We start from the raw sequence: 21,628 nt of genomic DNA on the forward strand, positions 1-21,628 counted from the left end.
ATCTCCAAGATGATAAAGTTCAACCTTCTGTATGGAATCTGTACATATACATGTGTATATATAGAGATATAAATTTAAAGATTATATGGCCATCAGCAACTAAGCCTCAAGTATATTTATCTGTGGAGTCTACTGAGTTTGCTGCTTGTGTTTTCCACGAGCCAGGTTTAAGGACATTTGCCAGAGCCCTGAATCACTCTGGTTTATGGAGCTTTCTCACCACAGGCATGATCTAGGACTCCCAAGCTAAAACTGCTCTAAAAGAAACAAACACACAGACACCCTCACAACAGTCTGCACCAAAAAAAAAAAAACAAAAAAACCATAAATAAGTCACAAGATAGTTTGAATATTATGTCATCTGGAATCAGCCAAACAGCAGACTGGGAATTTTAGGAGCTTTTCTCAAGTAAGAGGACTGGCAGATAGGCGGGTTCAGTTCTAGCCTGGCAGCAATCTCTGCTCCTCCTGAGCACAAACCAACCCTGGCCTGAGGCACAGAAGATGCAAACCCTGAGCAGCCACAGGAGGAGGTATCGAGGGGAGGTAAGACAACTGAGCACCCTGACCCTGCCTGGAAGGCAGCACTTGAAGCAGCAAAAGCCTGGGCTGGGGACCAGGGCTGGGGCCACCCGGGCACCTCCTGCACAGCTCCAGCCACCCCACCCTGCTGGAAGCACAGATACTGGGTGCAAAACCCCCTGTCCCAGCCCAGCACCACAGCTGGGAACTGGTCTGCTCCTCTTAAAGAGCAATTCAGAGAAGGCTGCTCTGGAGCTGCTCTGATCACAAGATTTTACCTAATCCCCCAAAAATGCCATTTATTGTTTGGCAGCCCGAAGATCCGCCCCTCGGGGCTGGCCTCGGCGGTCCAAACCCAGATTAGGCAGAAGAGCAGGGTTCTGGGGTCTGGGCTGAGCTTTGAGTGGCTGCGGGGAGCAGAAGGAGGGACCCACTTCCCCCAGCCCCAGTTTCCAGCTGCAGTCACCCACGGGTGCCCAAATCCCCCAGGGAAGGAGCAGGGGACACAGCAGCACAGGAGGGTCCCCAGGGAGCCCAGCCCTGCTCTGCTGGCCCCAGCACGCCTCTCCCAGCTCTTGGCTTGCTCCAGAGCCACGGTGGCTCCCGGCCAGGCGGCCACAATGCAGTGGAAGGAAGAAGAAACAGCTTTGTTTTGCCCAAAGCCTCGCAATTAATCAAGTTCCTATTTCCTCGCAGCTCCACGTTCCCCACCCCAAGTGCAGCAGGCAGCTCCCAGCCATGGCAGAGCCCCTGCAGGGATTGCTTTGCAATTTCACCTGCACAGAGCAGCAGCAAATGAAACAGTGCAATAGAAACGTCTCTGCTACACTGAGAACCATCAGGGCCTGAGGGCACAGTGAGGACAGGAGCCTTGGAGCAGGCTGGCAGCCCCATCCCTGCCAGCACCACCCCCTGGCACCCCTCTGGGCACCAGCTCTCCCACCAGGAGGAACACACCGAGTCCCAGAGTCATTTAGGCTGCAAATGACCTCCAAGAGCATCAAGTCCATTCTGTGCCAGATCCCCACCCTGTCCCCAGCCCAGAGCATTCAGTGCCACCTCCAGCCCTTCCTTGGACACTCCAAATCTCCCTGGGCAGCTCCAGTGCCTGACCCCCCTTTCCATGGAGAAATTCCTGCTGATTTAGACCCCTCTCAGCACAAGTCACTGTTTTTATAGTGGCACACAGCAGAACAAAGCACCAGTGCATTTTCCTGGCCCTTTTCCAAATTAAAGTGGGGCTGAGTATCAGGGCGGGAGGAGAGCGGGTGAGAATCCAGGTTCCTCAGGGACAGGAGCACTTGATTTATGAGCCAATTTCTTAAACAGAAGTCCCGGAGATGCCATTTCAGAGGGACATTCCCAAAGTGGCTGCTGGGAAGGCAGGATGAGGGTGGGACCGGCTCCTGCGCCTCTGCACCTCTAATTGCCATTATTCTTCAGGAATATAAACAACAGGAGCCACCGAGCAGAGAGGCCTGAAAGCTCAGCAGAACAAGGGCCTGGGAGCACAGGGACAGGAACTGGAGGTCAGGCAGGCCAAGGGCTCGTTTCTGGCTCACCACAGCCCCTCTGATGAGGGCAGATGGGCAGGCACAGCCTGGTCTCTCCTGCAGCTCTGCCCAGCTCCCCAGGAGCTTTTGCTTTCACGTCCCAGCTGATAATTGTCAAAGTTACCTGCATTCTTACGAGACCATTTTCCAAAGAAATCCTACCCTCTCCTGTTTGATCCATTGCCCCTGGATCCCTGGCAGTGTCCAAGGCCGGGCTGGACAGGACTTACAGCAGCCTGGGACAGTGGAAGGTGTCCTGCCCATGGGATGGAGGAGCCTGAAGACCATTCCAGGCCAAAGCAGTGTGTGGTCCATGACTCTGGGATGCTGCACTTGGATTTGGGATGGTGAGAGCCTCCAGAGCAGAGCACAGGAACGGAGCACCCAGCCCCACGGCTCTGGTGTGCTGTCCCCTGCCCCCCTGCCCCACAGCTCCCTCCCAGCCACTTGGGGAAGTCCTTGATGGAGACAGTAATAGTTGAAATTTCTCGTTTTCAGGCATGGAAAGAGAAATGTTCAATTTTAACTGGGATGCTTAATGAAGATTTATTTATGTGGGAATAACCACTCTTCCTTGGAGCAACTGGGTTATTTTTTCATGACCACTAGACCTTAGATCTGCTCCTCATTTCTTTCCATACCCACAGAGGGCAAGAAATAGCCATACTTGGTCAGTCAGAAAATGAAATTAAATGCAAATAGACATGTACTGACTAAATCTGAGTTTCCCGAGGTTATTATTTCTCTAAATGCCAAGTCCCTGGGGTGAAGGAGGGACAGCATCAGCCTGGGCTAGGGTTGGCAGTGTGGGGGCTCAGCCTGGCCCATGGCCCCATCTACCAGTGCCCCGGGCCTGAGGCTGAGGATGGGCACCAGCACTGGCAGCACTGGCAGGCCCGGAGGCAGGGATGAACACAGGAAGGATGTTAAACTGGTTCTATCTCCTTGGCTGGAACCACCCAGTGCCACCCCTGCCATGGCAGGGACAGCTTCCACTGTCCCAGGTCACTCCAAGCCCTGTCCAGCCTGGCCTTGGAAATTCTCAGCAATGAGGCAGCCACAGCTGCTCTGGGCACGCTGTGCCAGATCCTCCCCACCCTCCCAGGGAACAATTCCTCCCCAATAGCCCATCCAACCCTCCCCTAGCAGTATGAAGCCTTGTCCTCCCCCTGCCTCAGCCAAAGGACACATCTCTGCTAGAAGCACAGCGCTTTCTGCTTCATGCCTGGCTGTTTTCTAAGGAAGATGCTTTCTGCAGGGGCAGGATAAAAACACCCACCAGGACACAGAAAGCTGCTGGGACACAGAAAGGCAGCACTGCTTTGGACACCATCCCTGCCCATGGCCGGGTGGCCCCGGTGCCCGGGCGGCCGCAGCCGCAATGACAGCTCCTGGCATGGGACAGCAGCCCCGCTGACTCACCCAGTACAACTCCTGCCCAGAGCAGTTTTTCCATAAAAATAAACCCAGCACTAATAAATAAATGCATTCCCATCGTAAAAGCCCGACTGGTGGCTGGGAAGGAAAAACCTGAGCCCAGCAGCAAAACAATTTCCCTCTGGATTGGAGACTCTGGACTGTGCTGCAGGGAAAGCACGTCAGAAGGAGCCAGTTTCCCTGGGGAGGGGGACAGGGGGACCTGCACCGAGGTGGAGGGACCCCAGCCCCAGCACAGCCACTGCTGCAGCAGCTGGGAAGGAGCGACACTCGCTCACGAGGGGGATTTAGGAACTGGCACAGCTCCTGGCAGAGCAGACCTGGGGGATACACGAGCATTTAGCAGGGAGCCAAGGGCTTTTGTAAACAGAAGCTCAAACAAACATCTCTCATTTCACAGATGGTGCTCACAATTTGCAGCTGGCACATTTAAAGGCCACCTTGGACACATCGGTCTCACAGCCACAAATGGGACACAAGAAACGCCCCAGGCCTGCAGGACTCAATATGTGCACTCCAAAGAGACTCCTGCTGAAATCCACAGGAGTTATTTCCACAGGAATATCAGGAGGACTGCTCGTAGGAATAAAGAACATCAGAATGACCCAGCTCCTTTCCCTGCAGCTTCCCAGTTTGGGTGAGTACAGGCTCCCAATGGGCTCGTGGGGACTGCCAGGAGCCAGCCCCTACTGAGCAGCTCCTGGCTAAAAATTACAGGAAATTGTGGGGAACACAAGAAAATCCCCAAAGTCCTGAAGCAGAGCCCAGGCACAGGTGTCACAGGACCAGCAGAGCATCTGGCAGTGTTTGACAGAGCACAAACCCCAAGGCACCTCCAGCCCCTGCCACGACCACGGATCCTAACTGTGGGCAGGTAATTCCAGGGGAGCTCCAGAACCCCGGCACAGCAGCAGCAGCTGCCCCAGCCCGGGGCAGAGTGCGTGGCTGCCCGAGGCTGCCTGCAAAGCCCACATTTCTCAGCTGCCTGGGCAAACAGAAGTGTCTTTATGGAGACATTATTTGGGCAGCCCCGCGGAGCAGCGGGACGGAGCCGCCGGACACTGGCACCATTCACACCCTGCCCCAGCCCAGCCTGCAGCCACGGGGCAGGGCTGGGGACAGACCCACTGCTGGCAGCCCTCCTCACCCTCCTCATCCTCACCACTGCAAACCCGGCCCACCGAGGGCAGAACCCCACAGGGCTCTCAAAAACACTCCTGGACAAGCAGGAGTGTGCCACACACACTTAGAATAAAATCCAGTCAACTGCTTCATTTCTCATTGGAAGATTGGATTAAAAAAACAATTGATTTAAATATTTGGGGTCACAGAGAATACTCAGCCTGTGGTACTAGCCCCCTTAGGATCCATATTTCAAACTTAAGCTCAACATAGACCAAAACCCTGCGTGATCCTGCATGTGCACGACTTGTGGAAAAGCACCAACTGCCACCAGCACTGTCAGAGGCACGAGCTGCCAGTGCTGTCCTGCCCAGCCCTGTCTCACCTCACAGAACAAAGGCTCTAACTGGCACAAGCACCTGGTTCAGTGCCAGCCTGCTCACCTAATCCCTCAGGAACAGCACGGTGCCTCCGCTCCCCAGAGCCTCACACAGCTTCCACTGAGTTATTCTGCTGAATGCCTCTGCAACTTCCGCTAAGAAAGAAATCCTTAGGAAGAGACAACTCTTGGAATCCGAAAAACTGTGAATTTGGCAACAAATCCTTGTACGGTCCCAGCAAGACCCAGGCTCACATACCTCATCCTGTGATAAGACACACCACGTTTTTGCCCCTTGAAGCTCAAACTAAAGCCATCCTGATGGGGAATGGGATGTGACTGACACCACAGCTTAACCCAGGCACAAGAGAGAGAAGCATCTTTACTCCATATGTACAGCACAGCCTTGATTTGGAGGTGTCCTACCTTTGGGTGGTGTGTCCTTTCCCCACGGCTCTCCTGGGCTGGGTTGGGCATCCCAACCCTGCTCCTGGGCACAGCGAGGAGAGGCTGCTGCGGGGCTGCTGCAGCTCAGCGGTTAGTGGCACGAGGAGGATGATGGAAGCACAGCAGATGGTGAAGCTGGATGAAGCCTGGGTCTGTTCCACACTTACCTTCCTGCCTGGGAGAGCCCGGCAGGGCCTGGAGCCATCCCAAACGCCGGAGTGAGAGCTGCACCTCAAACCCCAAACCCAGCCCAGCCAAGGCAACAGCTCACCATGGCCACAGCACCTGTCCCAGCACTGGCCATGCCCAGCTCCACTGGCACCCAGCTGCTCCCAGGGCATGGGGGCTGCTTCGGATGGGTGGGGACTGGGAGGGTCTGGGGCCACGGGAGGGGTGGCAAGGATGGTGTCCCTGATCTGGGAAAGGTGATAAAGATGGTGTCCTGCTCTGGGAGGGGTGACAAGGACAGTGCCCCTGCTCTGGAAGAGGTGGCAAGGACGGTGTCCTGCTCTGGGAGAGGTGGCAAGGACAGTGTACTGCACTCAGAGGGGTGACAAGGATGGTGTCCCTACTCTGGGAGAGGTGACAAGGACAGTGTCCGTGCTCTGGGAGAGGTGACAAGGACAATGTCTCTGCCGCCCATCCAGGGGTTGCACAGGGCATGCCGGGAGCTCTGGGGGAATGGGTTTCATCTCCTGGAGATCTGAGCAGATCCTCACGAGGGGAGGGGAGCTTCTGTGGGAAAATGCGGCGGGGCTGGCCTGGCAGGAAGGAAATTCCCCCGGCGGAGCCGCCAGCGCGAGGGTTCCGCTGCGGCAAGCTCAGGGCCTTCAGAAATAACCCGGCCGTCCCCAGGGAGGCATTGCTAAGGTCACCATGTTTTCCCTTGAACTTTCCAGATGAAGGAAGCAATAGCAGAAGCAACGGCATAGATTTGGACGGAGATCAACTGTACTGACAACAGTCACAGGATTGAAGTCAGAAGAAAAGTCCTTTGTGTGTGTCAGAGTTATCACCAGATGGGCCGGCAGCACTGGGGAGTTCTGCTCAAAAATATCCCACGTGGGCATCAGAGCTGGAACCCATGGCAGATGTAACCCACAGTAACTGATTCCACTGCTTAGACCGAGTTAAAAATGGAGGCAAACGTTTGGTGCCCATTAAAAATTAAAACGTTAAATTGTATTCTTCAGCAGGCTGCTGAGGTTGAGAATAAGAAACAATTCTGGTTAAGGATTAAAGATGGAGAGTCTATAAAACACTAATTACCATTGTACTTACAGGGAATTTGGCCTGTTGGGCTTAATTACTTCTAGTTCAAGATCACTGGAGTTCAGGCTGGGCTGGGGAGCGCTGTTGGAGTTGAGGAAGCTGTTTACATTTGAAGAGACCACGGATTCCAGGCTGGAGTTGATGATGCTGTTCCTGTTCTCCTCTAAAAAACACCAAAGCCAAGAATCATCAGCTGCCACTGCAGACAAAGTGAAGAGCGAATGGCTGTGAAGGCATCAAGCATTCCCAGGAAACCCTGTGCCAGTGCAAACAGGGACATCTCCCCAGAGCTCAGCTAGTTACAGACACATCATACATTAAACCACAAGAAATACCATGTACTCTTTGGCTCTTTTGGGTTTCAGATGCAGATACATTTAAATGAACGCCATTTTTAGTAGGAAAAGACACACTTCTCTTATGGTGTTAATATTTTACATGCCTGAAGGAATGTAAAATATTCCAAAATGCCACAACCTGAAAGAAATTGAAATGCAAGCTATGTACAGGAATGGATTTGTGTGACTGAAATCAGCTCCCAAGGGACAGAGTAGGACAACACCTTAGACCAGGAACAGGGCAGATCACCCAGTTAAAGTTGCTTCAGCCTCGTATTTGACACCAGCTACTGTTTCTCTTGCCTAGTCAGTTCTGAAGGGAGAAAAGGATGGGTCTCTGCTCCGTTTTGGCTCAGCTCTGCAGCAGTGGAGCAGAAGTTTGCCTTTGGATCTGATCAGGAACGGGATGTGCTGGGCATGGCCCAGAGCTGGGGGAGTGCTGCCCCTGCTCTGCTGACAGTCCAGGGCTTCTCAAATCCTCATTTCCCTCCTTCACGTCTGCTGAGAGCTCTCCCCATTGTTTGTGTAACTCCAGCAGTGAGCACTGACATCACTGTGCATCTCAAAGAGCCACCACAGCACAGGCCCCCTCCTCAGCTCTGCCAGGCCACCCAAAATCCGTTAACTCATTTCCAGGAGATGCCTTTGCCATTGGAGCACTAATTGCGGTTGTGAGAAGCAATTAGCAACGCTGATGGCACAAAAGCAGCCCTGGGCAGAGAGCTGCTGCTTCTGGGATGCTGCTTCCCTGAAAGACAGGCACCAGCTGGAGAATATGGAGTCCTACTGCAAGGATATGTCTTTCCAAAATTATTTTTCCAGTGCACAATAACATGGTCAAATTACAACCCAAAAGCATGTAGTGACAAGGAATCCTTGCTCTCAATCCCTTTAAATTCCACCTCTTTTTGAGTGAGGAGAATGTGCAATATTAATTTGTATCCTGTGCACATATAAATGGGGGTAAAAGAGTGCCAGAGGAACTCCTGGGCTGTGTGCAAGGTTAATCCTGAGCACACAGCAGAAGGGAACTCCTGTAAAACAGCCTGGCAGGAGCGTTGTCTCGGGGTGCTGGTGCAGCTCTGCCACCACTCCAAAGGGAAATGCCACATCAGCCAAAGGACTGCGGATGCCCAGAGCAGAGTCCAAGGCTCCTTGTCCTGCTCCTGCTCTGGAACTGCTGCATTTCCCAGGAACCTGGACAGAATCAGCACCTGCAGGGCAGCAGGACAGGGTTTAGCTCAGGTTGAGCTTATCTTCCAGAGATGAGCCAAGCATTGTGATGCTGATACACGTCAGCGTGCTCCTGAGACTGGATTTCATTAATCTTCATCTGCAATGAGCCACCATGGGAACAAGCAGCATGGACATTCCTTTGTCCCCAGCTCTGTGAAAGTTCAACCCTCAGGGCACCAGCACCTTGGGATGAAAAAGATGATCCATGCAGAAGACAAAGAGGGAAAAGTGAAGAAAAACAGAGTACTGACCTCCACAAATACTGACAGGCAGATAGCCAGCAGATGAAGAAATAAAGAAATTAAGCTAAGTACCTAAAAACCCCAAATCCCTCTGGTTTTGCATCTGCCAGAGCAAGTTTCAGGCAGCCCATGAGAGGCCACCTGTACAGAGCTGTCCAAGTCCAGGGACTGCCTGTGCTGAGCCTGCCAGCCCCAAGGCCCTGAGGAGCTGACCTGAGCCCCTGGAGTGTGGACTGACACCAGCTTTATCTGCAAACATCTTCTGCCCAAGGCTGGAGGCTGGGAATAAGCTCCCTAAGCCTGGCAGCTCAGCGTGGATTGTCCCTCTAATCTCCACAGCAGCACATCCAAGAGCAAGCTGGAGTCCCTCAGCCACAGAACTGGAAATGCCTCAGCTCAGGGGGAAAGGAGATGAATGGCAGAATCTGAAACTCCTGCTTTGTTTTATTTCCTCCTATTTAAAAGGCTGAAACTGTACTTTGCTTCATGTTTTTGAAAGCTCATGTGAAGGATTCTTCACTGGAAGATTTGATTTGGTCTTACAGCTACAAGAGCAGAGCTGCCCATCAGCTCAAGAGCATTTCCAGCACGCAGAGAAAAGAGCCTTTCACCCCTCACACAAACTTCCTATCTCTAGTGGGAAGTCAGGCAGGCAGAGCCACTGGAGCCTCACCAGAGCCTTTGTCCCCAGGAACCCTGATAAGTGATCCAGGGCACTTTGGTGACAGTGACCCCAGGGACCAGAGAGGGGATGGCAGAAGAACTGATAAGGAACAAAATGGTGTTTGCTGTGGTGGTGACACTTGTGTCACAAGAGCTGCTCCCTGGGTCAGATGTGGATAAAAATGTAAATGTTTAACAACAAAATAATCACTATAATCACAGATTAATCAGAATTATCTAATCTGCTCCCTATGTGTTGAACATTATAATTTTTGACTTGGCACAGCTTGGTATCATGAATGCTAGAAAACATTGGAAAGATATTAGACTTCAGTGAACAGACTTCAAGTGATGGAAAATCCACCTTCCCACTCCACTTCTTTTTATGTCAGACTGCTCCCAGTCTTCAAAAATGTGCACCCTGCTCCCATTTAGAACATTTCTAGCTTCAATTTCAACTTTCAATTTTTGTGGTGCTCAACTGGGCTTGAGCTGCTGCCTAAGCCCTTGTGCTTCACCCTGACTTCAGAGGCTTGGTCTGTCTCCAGACCAGTAAGAAAGGAAAGGAAGAAGAAAAGAAGAAGAAAGGAAACCTCACATATTTCTCGTGATGTGCAGCATGGAAGGCAAATAAAACAGTAGTGGCTTCCCAAAGACACAGGAGGTTATAGACTGTCAGGAGGAACACCAAGAAAATGTTGCTTCACATGGGAATAAATAAATGCAGAAATAAAGAAATGAGCTCAGCTCCTCTGCCAGGCACGGGGAGGATGGCACACGGAGCCCAGAGAGCCTGGAGGCTGGCAAGCCACTGCTTAGTTAGCAGCAAATAAATTACTGGGACTGAAAGTTTTCAAAAGCAGCGTTTGATATTTGAGGCTTCACCGAGAGTCGTCCCACACCATTTCCAGAGCACGCTCTGGGGCCACCACTGCTTCCTCAAACCCACGCGGATCTTTCTGACAGCCTCCGAAAGGAGAGTGCCTGGTAGTTAACAGTAACTTAATCAGACAAACCCACGTGTTTTGAGAGTCAGCAAAGTCCACAGCAAGCCCTCTGTGCACCCTGGGGAGCTGGCTATCCCCAGCCCTCCCCGCTCCCTGCTCCACTTGTGCTTGCCCTGCTCACCAGGAGCCTCTCCTGCTTTTTTACCAAAGTGGGAGAGCCCCTGTGTGCAGCTGGCTGGCTCCAGGAGCACGTGGGCAGAAGAACCAGAGAGCTGGGAATTGGCTTTACTCTGTAACATGAAACAACAGCCTGAGCAGACACATTTCTGCCACCCCGCGAGCAGGGCTGGGGCCTTGGCTCTTTCACCCGAATATCTGGAGCATCAATTAGTGACAGAAATGGAAAGATGAGCCCCAGCATTTTGAAACTGCCGTGGTACATAATCCTCAGGAAAATGCCGAAGCTCCTGGCCGAGTTTTCCTGTCTGTAAAAGGCGAAGTGCCCGCGGGCATCCCAAAAGGGCTGCCCCGGTGGCCGCCCTGGCCACAGGTGTGGCACCCGCGTCCCCGCAGCTGATGGAGCGATGACGGGCCCAGCAACATGAGATGGGGACAGCAGGGGCCCGTCAGGTGGGGAGGGGACAGCGACACTTCATCCCGTGCTAAGGCAGCCTCCCGTCGAGCCCCGGCTGAGGGCTCGGATGCCAGGAGAGATTCCATCCCCACCAACGCCGCAACGGAGGAAACCGAAGCCTGACCCCGCTGTGGAATCATCCCTTCCTCTGGCAGCAGAAAACCGCACGGGAATGGCATGGGAACGGCAAGGGAATGGCACGGGAACAGCATGGGAACGGCACGGGAACAGCACGGCAATGGCACGGCAATGGCACGGCAATGGCACGGCAATGGCACGGCAATGGCACGGGAACGGCACGGGAATGGCACGGCAATGGCACGGCAATGACATGGGAACAGCATGGCAGTGCCAGTCCCCAGGCACGCTGGCAGAGCTGCAGGGCTGGCGGGGCACTCACGCTTCTCGCTGGGCTGGGCCGTGTGGAAGAGCGTCAGCGGCCGCTCGCTGCACGAGGGCGGCTTCGCCTCCGCGCTCTTCTTGCGCGATAACAGCAGCTGCGAGTTCGACGCCGGAGCCTCTGGCACCGTGTTAAATATCTGTTAAAAACAATAAACAAGCTGTTCTTTGGCATCACCCCGTGGAACGGGACGGCTGCCCACCTGCCTGGGCTGCACCGCGCCGCAGCGCAGCCTCTGAGGAAGACGTGCACTCGGCAGGGCGACATTTTGGGGACAGATTCCTAAATCCCACGTTCCCACCCTGTGTGCACTCCTGTTTTTTCACCCAGGATGCACACTGCAAGCTGTGAAGAACCCTCTGGCACACTGTGAGGTTTTGGGGGTGCAGGTGATGCTGAGCAGCCCAGAGAGACCAGCAGTGTCCCCCCTGTGCCCCCAGTGCGTGACCCCGGCGCCCACGCTCCCACGGCTGCAGACCAGCTTGGGAAAGTCTTTGCAACTTCCAGCTACAGCTGTCAGAAAACTGAGTAATCGCATTTTTCTCAAGGGGATGAAATCTGAAAACTGCACGAACCCAAAGGGCAGCAGACTCGCTGGTTGCTGATGTTTGGTTATGTACTGCTCCTTTTCTAGACCCCACAGGCTCAGAGAAGGGCAGTGACCCCTCCAGACCAGCTCTCTCAAAGTCTCTCTCCATTGCTGGGAGTCCATTAAACCATTCCTCAGTGTCTTTCCTGCTCCCTGCCACTGCCAGACAGACAACTGGCATGGCCAGGTTTCCCAACAGGAAAAGCACATGTTGGCACAGCTCTCTGCCCAAGACAGAACTGGATGTGGACTTAGAGCCACGATGGCACCCCAGCCAGGACAAGCTGGTTTCTACTTCTGCCTTCGCTGCCCAAATGCACAAATCCATTGCTCCTTTCCAATCCAAACCAGACTAACAAAAGATCATAATCAGGGAACTGGCTGCATTTAGAAGAAAATGGCAATTTTTAGCACATGCAGCCATGGAGGGATGGCCAGGACCTCAGCCCCACCGAGCCACCACTGCTCCACTGACAGACCCCAGCATCTGTGGCCAACAAACACAGCAGGATTCAGATCAACACTGTGGATAAAGCCAGTACTTTGGTAAACCTGGATTTAGTCAGCAAAGCAGGAGCCAGCTGAGGTGTGCATCTCACTGGTTTGCTTTAGCACTCCTCTCTCCACACCAAGGACAAAGTCCCATTAACCAGCGGGAAGGGGGGAGAAAGGGAATCTCTGTGATGGAGACACGGCCGTGCTGACTCACACGGGGATGGCCATAAACAAGGCTGGCCACCAGCAGCACTGGTTACACAACCACAGCCCAAGAACGAGGTGCCAGCTGCCCCCTCCCCAGCACAGCCCCACCGTGCTGCCACATGGGGAGAGGGGGGCTGGGAGAGGGGCTGCCATGGGCAAAGAGAGACCAGTTCCTTTCCATAAACCACTGACATGAAAGAAGCAAGTGAAGCCATTACCTTCTCGTGGTTCTCTATTAAAATTTCAATCACAATGTTCTGGAATTTGATGTCCATAATGGCAGCCACTGTTTCCTCTTGAGGTCGAAGCAGCGTCGGCCCAAACACCACACCCAGATTAGCAACAGTCATCAGGTTCTGCTTGTGATTATCTGCAACTCTGGGGAAAAAAGAGAAAGAAAATGAAGTAGGTGATGGAACTAATCCACAGGGAACCCCCTCCCTGCCTTCCCTGCCTCGTGGCTGGCACAAGGCTTACAAGGCTGTTTACATTTTTCACGCTCCTGGTGAGCTCCTTGAAGGCTCAGCCATGTGGAAAAGTACAAATTTAACTGTTGTGTTCCTGGGGACCTTTCAGCCTCCATCAATTGACTAATCCCCTAAAACCTCAACCCCACGCCAGCCACTGAGCCTCATGCTGCAAACCACTCCCAGGAAAACATCTTGAATCATTAATGCTTAAAACCCTTCTGAAAACAAATCGTTGGACCTCTGACACATGCTGCTCTCCAGCTCAGTGAGTGACCTCATATGTTCCAAAGGCCAATTCCTTCCCAGCCATTCCAGCAGCAGAGGTCAGCCCCATCCAGGCTGGCTGGGAGGCCAGGATGGGGCTTTGCCCCCAGATCCCCAGGGGTTCCCTTCTCCATAGCACAGGGGCCCCCCAAGATGGGCACCCAAGGACACCCAAGCCTTCCTCCTCACCCCCTCCATCTCTTTCAGCTTACGAGAGGGCACAGACCAGCTCAGCAAAGTGAAGCAGCTCATGCTGAGGATGTGGCACCTGCCTTATGGTGTTTGAGGGGTCTCCCTGGAGCAGCTCCAGCTGGCACCTGGCCCTAGAGGCACAGAGCAGCCCTGATGGGGCACTCCTCTGCTCTGCTTCACCCCGAGGGCACACAGCAACAGGGCACAGGCAGGTGCCCCTCGCCACGCTGGGCTGCAGGTGCTCGGCTCTCCAGGAAGGATGGAGCTCACTGTGCCCCCTGGCACTGCTGGGACACACAGACTCCTCACCTGTGTGCCCCCTGGCACTGCTGGGACACAGGGACACCTGTGTGCCCGTGACCTGCACTGCAGCCCTGTGGCCCCAGGAGTCTTTCCTGTGGTTTGCTCCTGACCTCTTCAGCCAGGAAATGTGGTGGCTTCAGGCTGTGTGCTCACACAGTTGTAGCCTGAGGGAGTTTTAGTGTCTTTTCTTTCACTTTCTCTCCTGTTTCCCTGGACAAATGCAGCAGACTCACATGCTGGACTGACCAGAAAATTTACTGAGTTTCCACCATTGATCTTGGGGTCAAGACATTCGTGTGCAAGGTCGGCATATTCCAGCACACTGCAAGTCCAGGCTGGCTAAACAGAAAAGGTTCTTCCATCCTCTTCCATCCAAATCTCACCTGAGCCAGCAAAGAACTCATCCCTACACACAGCTCCTCCGGCAGCAGACAGGGGCCTCATCACAAGGGGGGCTCAGGGCTGCTGGCTTAGCTCCCCCAGCAGCAACATCAGCCCTCCTCACTGCCTGGGCAAGAAGCCTCACATTCCACCCCGGGGACCAGGCAGAGCTGTCCCCTCGCTGAGCCTGTGCTTGGGATCCAGGCTCAGAGTGAGTGGGGAGGTCCTGGCCAAAGCCCTCGGGAGCTGGTGGGACGTCCCTGCTACCATAACTCCCCCACTGCCAGGAAGCTCTGAATATTCCATCACAGCCTGCAGGAATCCCTGGTGGCAGTAAACGCCTGGGCAGGAGGGCTCTGCCACAGAGGTGACAGCCTCACCAGGTGTGACAGCCTCACCAGAGGTGACAGCCTCACCAGGTGTGACAGCCTCACCAGGGGTGACAGCCTCACCAAAGGGTGACAGCCTCACCAGGTGTGACAGCCTCACCAGGTGTGACAGCCTCACCAGGGGTGACAGCCTCACCAAAGGGTGACAGCCTCACCAGGGGTGACAGCCTCACCAAAGGGTGACAGCCTCACCAGGGGTGACAGCCAGCCAGGCTGGCCACCCCACCCCTGGGCAGGCACAGAGCTTCTCCCCATCCCCATCCTCATCCTCACCACAGCCAAGAGCTCACCATGCTGCTCATGGCCATGCCAGCACTGACGAGCTGGGAGGGGAAATAAACTCTCCTTAGGGAGTCACAACCTCATGGAGCAGTAAGAAAGGCAGAACAAGTCTGATAAGAAACAATATATACTAAATAATACTTATATGGGGATTCAAACCCACATCGCTCACAAATCCCATTTTTGCACTGCAAAATTGCATTTCAGACACACATTTGCATGCTCTTAATTGGATATGGAAAAACGCAGCTGCAGTCCAAATGGCTTTCAAAAGCATTAATAAAATAATAATTTTAATGATCTTCTGTGGTTAGTAAAACAATGTTCATTTATAAAAAAACAACCGAATTGATCTAAGTCGCGCAAAATTAGGTGCCTCCATTTCTCATTACCGTTACCATGTCCTACATCACTCTAATAAATTGCACTGTCATCAGCTCATTACAGGGAGGCAGCTGAGCGTGGTCCTGGCAATTATTTCAGACTGGGCTATTAATGGCTTGCCAGGCAGGACGTGTCCCACAGCAGCAGCCACGGGCCTGCCCAGGGCCTGCCCACCCACCCACAGGGTGCTGCCCACCCCTCCCCAGGGACTCTGCCTTGCCTCTGAAGCTCTTCTGCAGCTGTGCAATCTCCTCCTTTCTGGAACAAACCTCGGGGCCGCACCAACTCCTGCTCTGCACCCCGGGTACTTTTCCAGCAATAGCCATCCCTGTACCAGGTCACCACAGCCGTGCTCCAAAACATGATTCACCTTTCACATCCTTCAAATTCCCCATCCATTACCCACAGGATAATTCACTCTAAATTACAGCTCTTCATCATCCTTTGTACTAGGAAATAACGCCGCAGTTTCTAAAGATGGGTGTGCTCAGCCCAAAGTGGGCTTAATGCCGGGGCTGCTCGGCAGGGACTGTCAGTGCCATTCCTGAGCTGCTCTTTAGAAGTTTTCCAAGCATTCTCTGTATTTTCCTTTTAACCTGCTGTTTCTTTCCGGCCCTTGATGCACTCTGAGAGAACTGCACTACCATTCATTTCTATGGCTCCTTTTTCTGCTCCCCACCTCACAGGAGGCACTTCCAGCAAGGAGAAAGCAACAGCTAATGGAGGAATGTGCAGAACCCCTTCCATTCACTGCTGCTCACAGCGGGCCAGGTGTCAGTGGCCTGGGGACTCCGGGCTGGTCCTTCTCCTGGCAGCACACGGTGCTTCCCACGGGGATCAGGGGGGATCAGCCTGGGGCTGTGGGACAGGCAGAGCCCCTGGCCAGGGGAAGCTCTGTGCTCAGCACTGCCTCACCATCAGCAGCTCCATCAACCCCTGAGCCACTCGGTGCTGCCCCAGCAGCGTGCTGGACACTGGCAGCACCCAGCTGGTGGCACTGGCACCGAGCCCTGCCGTGCCCTGGGCCATCCCCAGGGTGTCCCTGCTCACTTCTCACTCCCTTCCAGCAAAACAAAGGAGAACAGCAGCGGGGCAAATCCGTGTTGGGTGTTAAATTAGATTATGTCCAGGTTGCCTGGATACTGTATAATCACTGCCATGACCAAACACAATTTAATACAGGGTAATTGGTCGCCAAGGTTCAGTGCAGGGGAAGCAGGGAACAGTAAATATTCCAGTGTGGTCGGAGCTCCAGTGGGTGCCACAGGGGCTCCTGGCTCTGCTCCCACAGAACTCCTGCCTCCCATGTCTGGAATTACTTCCTACATGTATTTTATATATGTATTTATACATATGTATAAACTACTGCGTGTTTCTTTTATATATAAACACATATTTTATATATAGAATGCATGTATCTGAATGCCAGCCAAAAGCACCATTATTAGTTCAAATATCTTCCCTGATTCAGAACAAAATCACTGAGCAAACAACCATCTGAAGGGAACAAAAGGGAAGTCTGGAGTGTTTCCATTTCCATGCCTGGGACAAACATTTGCAATCAAAGTGCTTGTTGTGGCTGGCCTAGCAAATCCTCATAGGATAGAAAATAATGCAGCTCATTCCTCTTGCTACAGGTAAAAATCCATCCTGTCTGCCACCACCTGTAGAGCTTCTGTTTAACAGGAAAAGCCAACCACACAGAGGCCAGCATTCCCAAAAGTATTTAGGCTGCTCTGGGTAGTCTGACAGAAATTAAACACCTTTGAGTCTGAACATCCAGGGAAGGTAAAAAGCAGAGGGAGTAGAGGCAGCACAGTGGGTGGAGAGGTACCTGTGGCACCAGAGCCACCAGCCTTGTTCCCACAAAAGTATGTGCAAAGAATCTTGGAATCATTTAGGTGGGAAAACCCTCCAGGACCCTCGAGCCAGCTGTTCCCCAGCACTGCCAAGGCCACCACTAAGCAAAATCCTCAGGTGCCACGTCTACACAGATTTAAATCCCTCCAGCAATGATGACTCCACCACTCCCCTGGGCAGCCTGTGATGGGGCTGGAGAACCCTTTCAAGGAAGGAATTTTCCCTAATATCCCATCTGAATCTCCTCTTGTTCTGTCACTTGTTACTGTCGATCACTGTGGGATACAGTTGAATGAGTTCTGGGAAATGTTCCTGGGTGCATTGAACTCATTCCTGAGCTGAACTGGGCAGTGGCTGATGAGCGCAGAGGTGGAGAGGGAAGAGAGGCTGGGCTGGCCACCAGCCACCTTCCCTGCTCTCCAAGGGGCTGGTGGAGCCGTGCCCCCAGAGATGGCAGCCCTGCAGCTCCCTGGGGATGACTCACTTCTCACTCAAAGCCATGGTGGGTTTCCCAGCCTGGGGAATGTGTCTGATGGCTGGGAACGCAGCAGGAATGTTGTGACTGGCACCCAGCACAGGGCTGGTGAAACCACTGATGCAATTCCAGCTGCAGCAGCACCCACTGGTGTGCCAGGCAGCTAGATCAGTCAATCCCACATTCCTAAATCCTTCCTAAAAGGCACATGTGCATGGGAGGAGTTGACAGGGACACTGGTGTGCAGTGGCTGCTGGCAGACAGCCCTGGAGAAGCAGGGAGCACAACCAGCTCTGCTTCAAAAGCCATGTGGATGTGGCACCTGGGACATGGGCTAGTGGTGGCCTTGGCAGTGCTGGGGAATGGCTGGAGATGATGATCTCAGTGGGTTTTTCCAGCTTTAAAGGTTGCATGATTCCCAAGCTGCACTACACATGCACAGAAACGCCACACTCCCGTGCTGCACCAGCATCCCTTCATCCTGCCTGTTCATCCAGGCTCTGGACATGCCTGCCTTCCTCAGGCTGCTCTGGATGCAGGGCGCTCTGCAAGGGCCAGAGGAGTCCAGAGCAGCAGGAACAAACCAGACTCACCCAGGCACACCGTGGGAATTGGGAAGGTGGGGAATGTGGACAAAGCCCGCTGTCTGCAGCCAGGCCGTGGGCTCAGAGCTCCGCAGCTCCCCCAGCCCCACTGCTCCAGAGAGGAGAGCCAAGCCCCAGGAATGCACACAGAGGCCAGTGGATCCAGAAGGAGGACAGATCACCAGGGAATGACAAATCCTCCCAGTGAAGACACGAGGAAACTTGCTGAATGCAAAACCCTTGCTGCTCTCGGGTTCCCTGCTCAGCTGGGACCAAACCTGTGCCTGCACTGATTCCGGGCGCTCTGACTTGCTCCAACAAGACTCTCTTTTTCTCCTGGGTGGATCTGGCCACAGCTGGATGCTTGGGTTCACTCCCAGGGAAAAAAAAAGGGCTCATGTTGCACTGAGAAGACACCAAGGCCAAATGTGAGGTTCAATATCAGTGAGCCAGATCAGCGCAAATACCAAACGTGCTGTGACTTGCAGGGAAACACGCAGGGAGCTCAATGCTGCTGCAGCTCAGGCTTCCCAGACTGAGCCAGAGGGGTTTCCAAAGGCATCCTCTGCAGCTTTGGGCAAGCTGAGCTTGAGGGGGGATCTCAGAGTGACCCCAGCCCTGCTCACCAGCTCTCAGCCCAGGGCTGAGTGGCAGCGGGCTGGCAATTCCCTGTGCCTGGCATGGCAGCACTGAAGGTTTCCACTGCCACCCTGGTGAAAACCACAGGCACGGCCAGAGCTGATGTGAAATGTCACCAAGGCTTCCACCTGCACAAACAAAGCCAGCAAAGGGGCCTCACACTCAAACAGCCCTGGGGATGGGGCTGGAACAGGGCCTGCCAAGGCTGCAAACTGTGCGACTGGCACCCCAGTGCCAGCTCCAGAGCCTCGGCAAAGCCCTGCTGCACGGGCAGGTTCTGCTCCAAAACCAGAGCTCACTGGTGCTGCCACACTGCAACAACAAACCCCACGGGCAGCAGGGCAAGGAGAGCCCGACACAGCAGGTCTGGGTTAACAAGGAACCCTTTGAAAGATCTGCAGGCACAGCAAGCGCCGTGCCGGAGTCTGCAACCTGCTGCATGGCAAACAGCCAAAGCAAACGGCTCCCAGAGAGAACGGCAGCCACAGCACCGGGGAGAGCAAGTGCAGCTCCCACATCCCCACAGGGAACCCTTCCAGGCCGGAGCCAGGTCACAGGGCCACGTGCAGGAGGTGCCCGCTGCACACCTGCACCTTCACACGAGCGCAGCAGCCACAGGGAAGTGCAACAGAGGGGGATTCACCTTTTTCTTCCCCTTAGAGGTATTTTGGAGCTCATTCACGTCACAAATGCAAGGTTGGAGCTCATCCCTCCAAAATACTGAATTCCTAGAAGACAGCGTTGAAAGAAAGGGAATACAGGAATAAGCAGCTTCCAGAATTAACGATGTGAACAGCAGCAGGGAAAATGCTTCTCTCGCCTTCGCCAGTGGGACAAGGTTTTGCTCAATGACTGGAAACAACCCTCACTCCCTCAGTTCTGAGCCCCCTGGCACACACATGAGTTGGAACAAGATGGCCTTTAAATGTCCCTCCCAGTCCCAACCTTTCTGCGGTTCTGCAGGCCAGGGATCACTCAAACACCCTGGCAAAAACTGCAGCTTAAAGTTATCTTGGCAATGGTGATTTCCAGTCTCCTTTCTTCTGCTGAAAGACTGACTAAAATCTCCCTATCTGAGTTTGGTTCAGTGCTGGGTCTGTTCATCAAGGGATGTGCTCATGAAGACATCTCCATCCCACTCTGTCTGCGGGAACAGTGCAGACACCACTAGGGAGACTTCAATCAGTTATTGGAAATCTTTTGCTGACTCTCAATTCCAGTTTCAGTTTCACTGTGATAAACAATTAAAAAATTATGTGCTATCAACAACCTCTACCCAACAACACCAAGTGCAGACACAAGCCCACAAGAATTCACACTTGAGAAATGCAAAATACCTGGTGCTGCTCCTGGAGATCAGGAGGAGCTCAGCAGAGATGTTCAACCACAGAAACTCCACAGCAAACCCAGCAGGTGCTCTGTTAAGAGCTGCTGAATCATCATGCCAGGTTGGTGATGCCAGCTTTAGTTCAAGACACCATTATCCTATCTCCAGACTCGAGTCTTGTGCACAATGTGGGTGCAAAAGAACCTAACAAGGGAATGCAGGCTCTGGGGCACGTTCCCCTCCAGCTAAAAACTGGAGAGCATGCATGAAATATAAAGAGTTTTAGAAAAGCATGGAAGGAAAAGCTACCAGCACCCACACAGCTGCTCCAGGGACAATCCAGACAGAGGGGGTTAAAAGTTCATTTGCAGAAGCAGAACAAAACCTTTTGCTAATTTACACATTACAGGAAGCCAAGCCCAAAAAAAACCCAGCGAACACCTACAGGGCTTTTTGTGGTGGTTTGTAATTCTGCAGAATCTCATATTAAAAACAAAAGCAGAGGAGTGAGAGGGAGGCAGAGCTGGCAAGGGCAGGCACGGAGTCCTGCAGGGCTGTCTCGCCTCTGCAGAAGCATCACCAGCTCCTCCACCAAAACACCTGAGGGAGAGCAGAGCAAAGGGGAAACCAAAGGTGCTGCTGATCCCCACAAGGCTCTGGTACCGCCAGCTCCAGAGCACAAATCACAGAATCATCGAACAACAGAATGGGTTGGGTTGGAAGGGACCTTAAAGCCCAACTCATTCCAACTGGAGAAAAAGGAAAATGGGTAAAAGAGCACAGCATGAACCTGACCCAGGACAGCCAAGCCCCAGGCAGGATTCTCCCTGTTCTGCAGGGCAACATGTACCTACAGAGAGTCTCCTTCCATGTCACCTCCCTTTTACCACCCATACGAGCACCCAGATCCTTTGGGTCACTTGAACTCCAGGGCTTTGCCTGGATCCAGCACTGCTGTGACCCAAAAGGAGCAGAAACAGGCACTGGCCATAAAAATGGCATTCCCAAAGGAAGGCACTGCTCCAAAGGCAGCAAGGAGGATCACTGCCTTGCCCAGCCACACCGGCTCACAGACAGCTCCCCGTTTGCTTCTGGCAGCCAAATCAGGCGAGCAGCACACGAGAGAGGGGCATCTCAGAGGCCTCAGTGGCTAGTGGAAATTTCCAGAACGTCCTGGACAAGAATGACTTACTGGAAGCAATACATAAATCAAGCAAATGAATAGTTACCAGACAGCAGCATAAACAGCTGCCACGGGGATGAAATCAGACCTGCTGTGCCAAGAGGCGTCAGCCTCCTCGCCGGCTGCACCTTCGGGGGAAACCGGCAAAACAACCCACGGAAAAGCACGTTCCTGGGGGAGCTGCCACCCCTGGCCCTGCACAGGTGCCCCGTGGGGTACCCTGGAGCTGCTGGGCACAGAGGCTCCGTGGAGAGCTCCGGAGCAGCTCCCGTGGGGCTCTGCAGGGCAGCGCAGCCCGGGCGCGGCGCGGAGCCAGAACGAGCCCTGGCTGTATTTTTAGGCAGAAGACCTGGAGGAATTTCTTCTTCTCCTTTGCCAGCAACCCCTGGTTGAGCAGCGAGCCCTCCGGAAC

The 21,628-nt window shown here is 53.5% G+C and overlaps 1 protein-coding gene across 2 annotated transcripts in view; it reads right to left on the reverse strand.

Moving 5' to 3' along the window:
• ARHGAP26 (Rho GTPase activating protein 26) overlaps positions 1 to 21,628 on the reverse strand; it is a 100,065-nt gene that overhangs the window by 13,381 nt on the left and 65,056 nt on the right. For both annotated transcript variants that reach the window (XM_077786638.1, XM_021541283.3), the window contains exons 18-20: positions 12,702 to 12,861; positions 11,193 to 11,331; positions 6,742 to 6,895 (exon numbers count right to left, since the gene is read on the reverse strand). In XM_077786638.1, coding sequence (XP_077642764.1) covers positions 6,742 to 6,895; positions 11,193 to 11,331; positions 12,702 to 12,861 — 453 coding nt within the window. The remainder of the gene's footprint in view (positions 1 to 6,741; positions 6,896 to 11,192; positions 11,332 to 12,701; positions 12,862 to 21,628) is intronic.

The sequence above is a fragment of the Lonchura striata genome, chromosome 15 (assembly GCF_046129695.1).
Source record: "Lonchura striata isolate bLonStr1 chromosome 15, bLonStr1.mat, whole genome shotgun sequence".
NCBI classification, from domain to species: domain Eukaryota; kingdom Metazoa; phylum Chordata; class Aves; order Passeriformes; family Estrildidae; genus Lonchura; species Lonchura striata.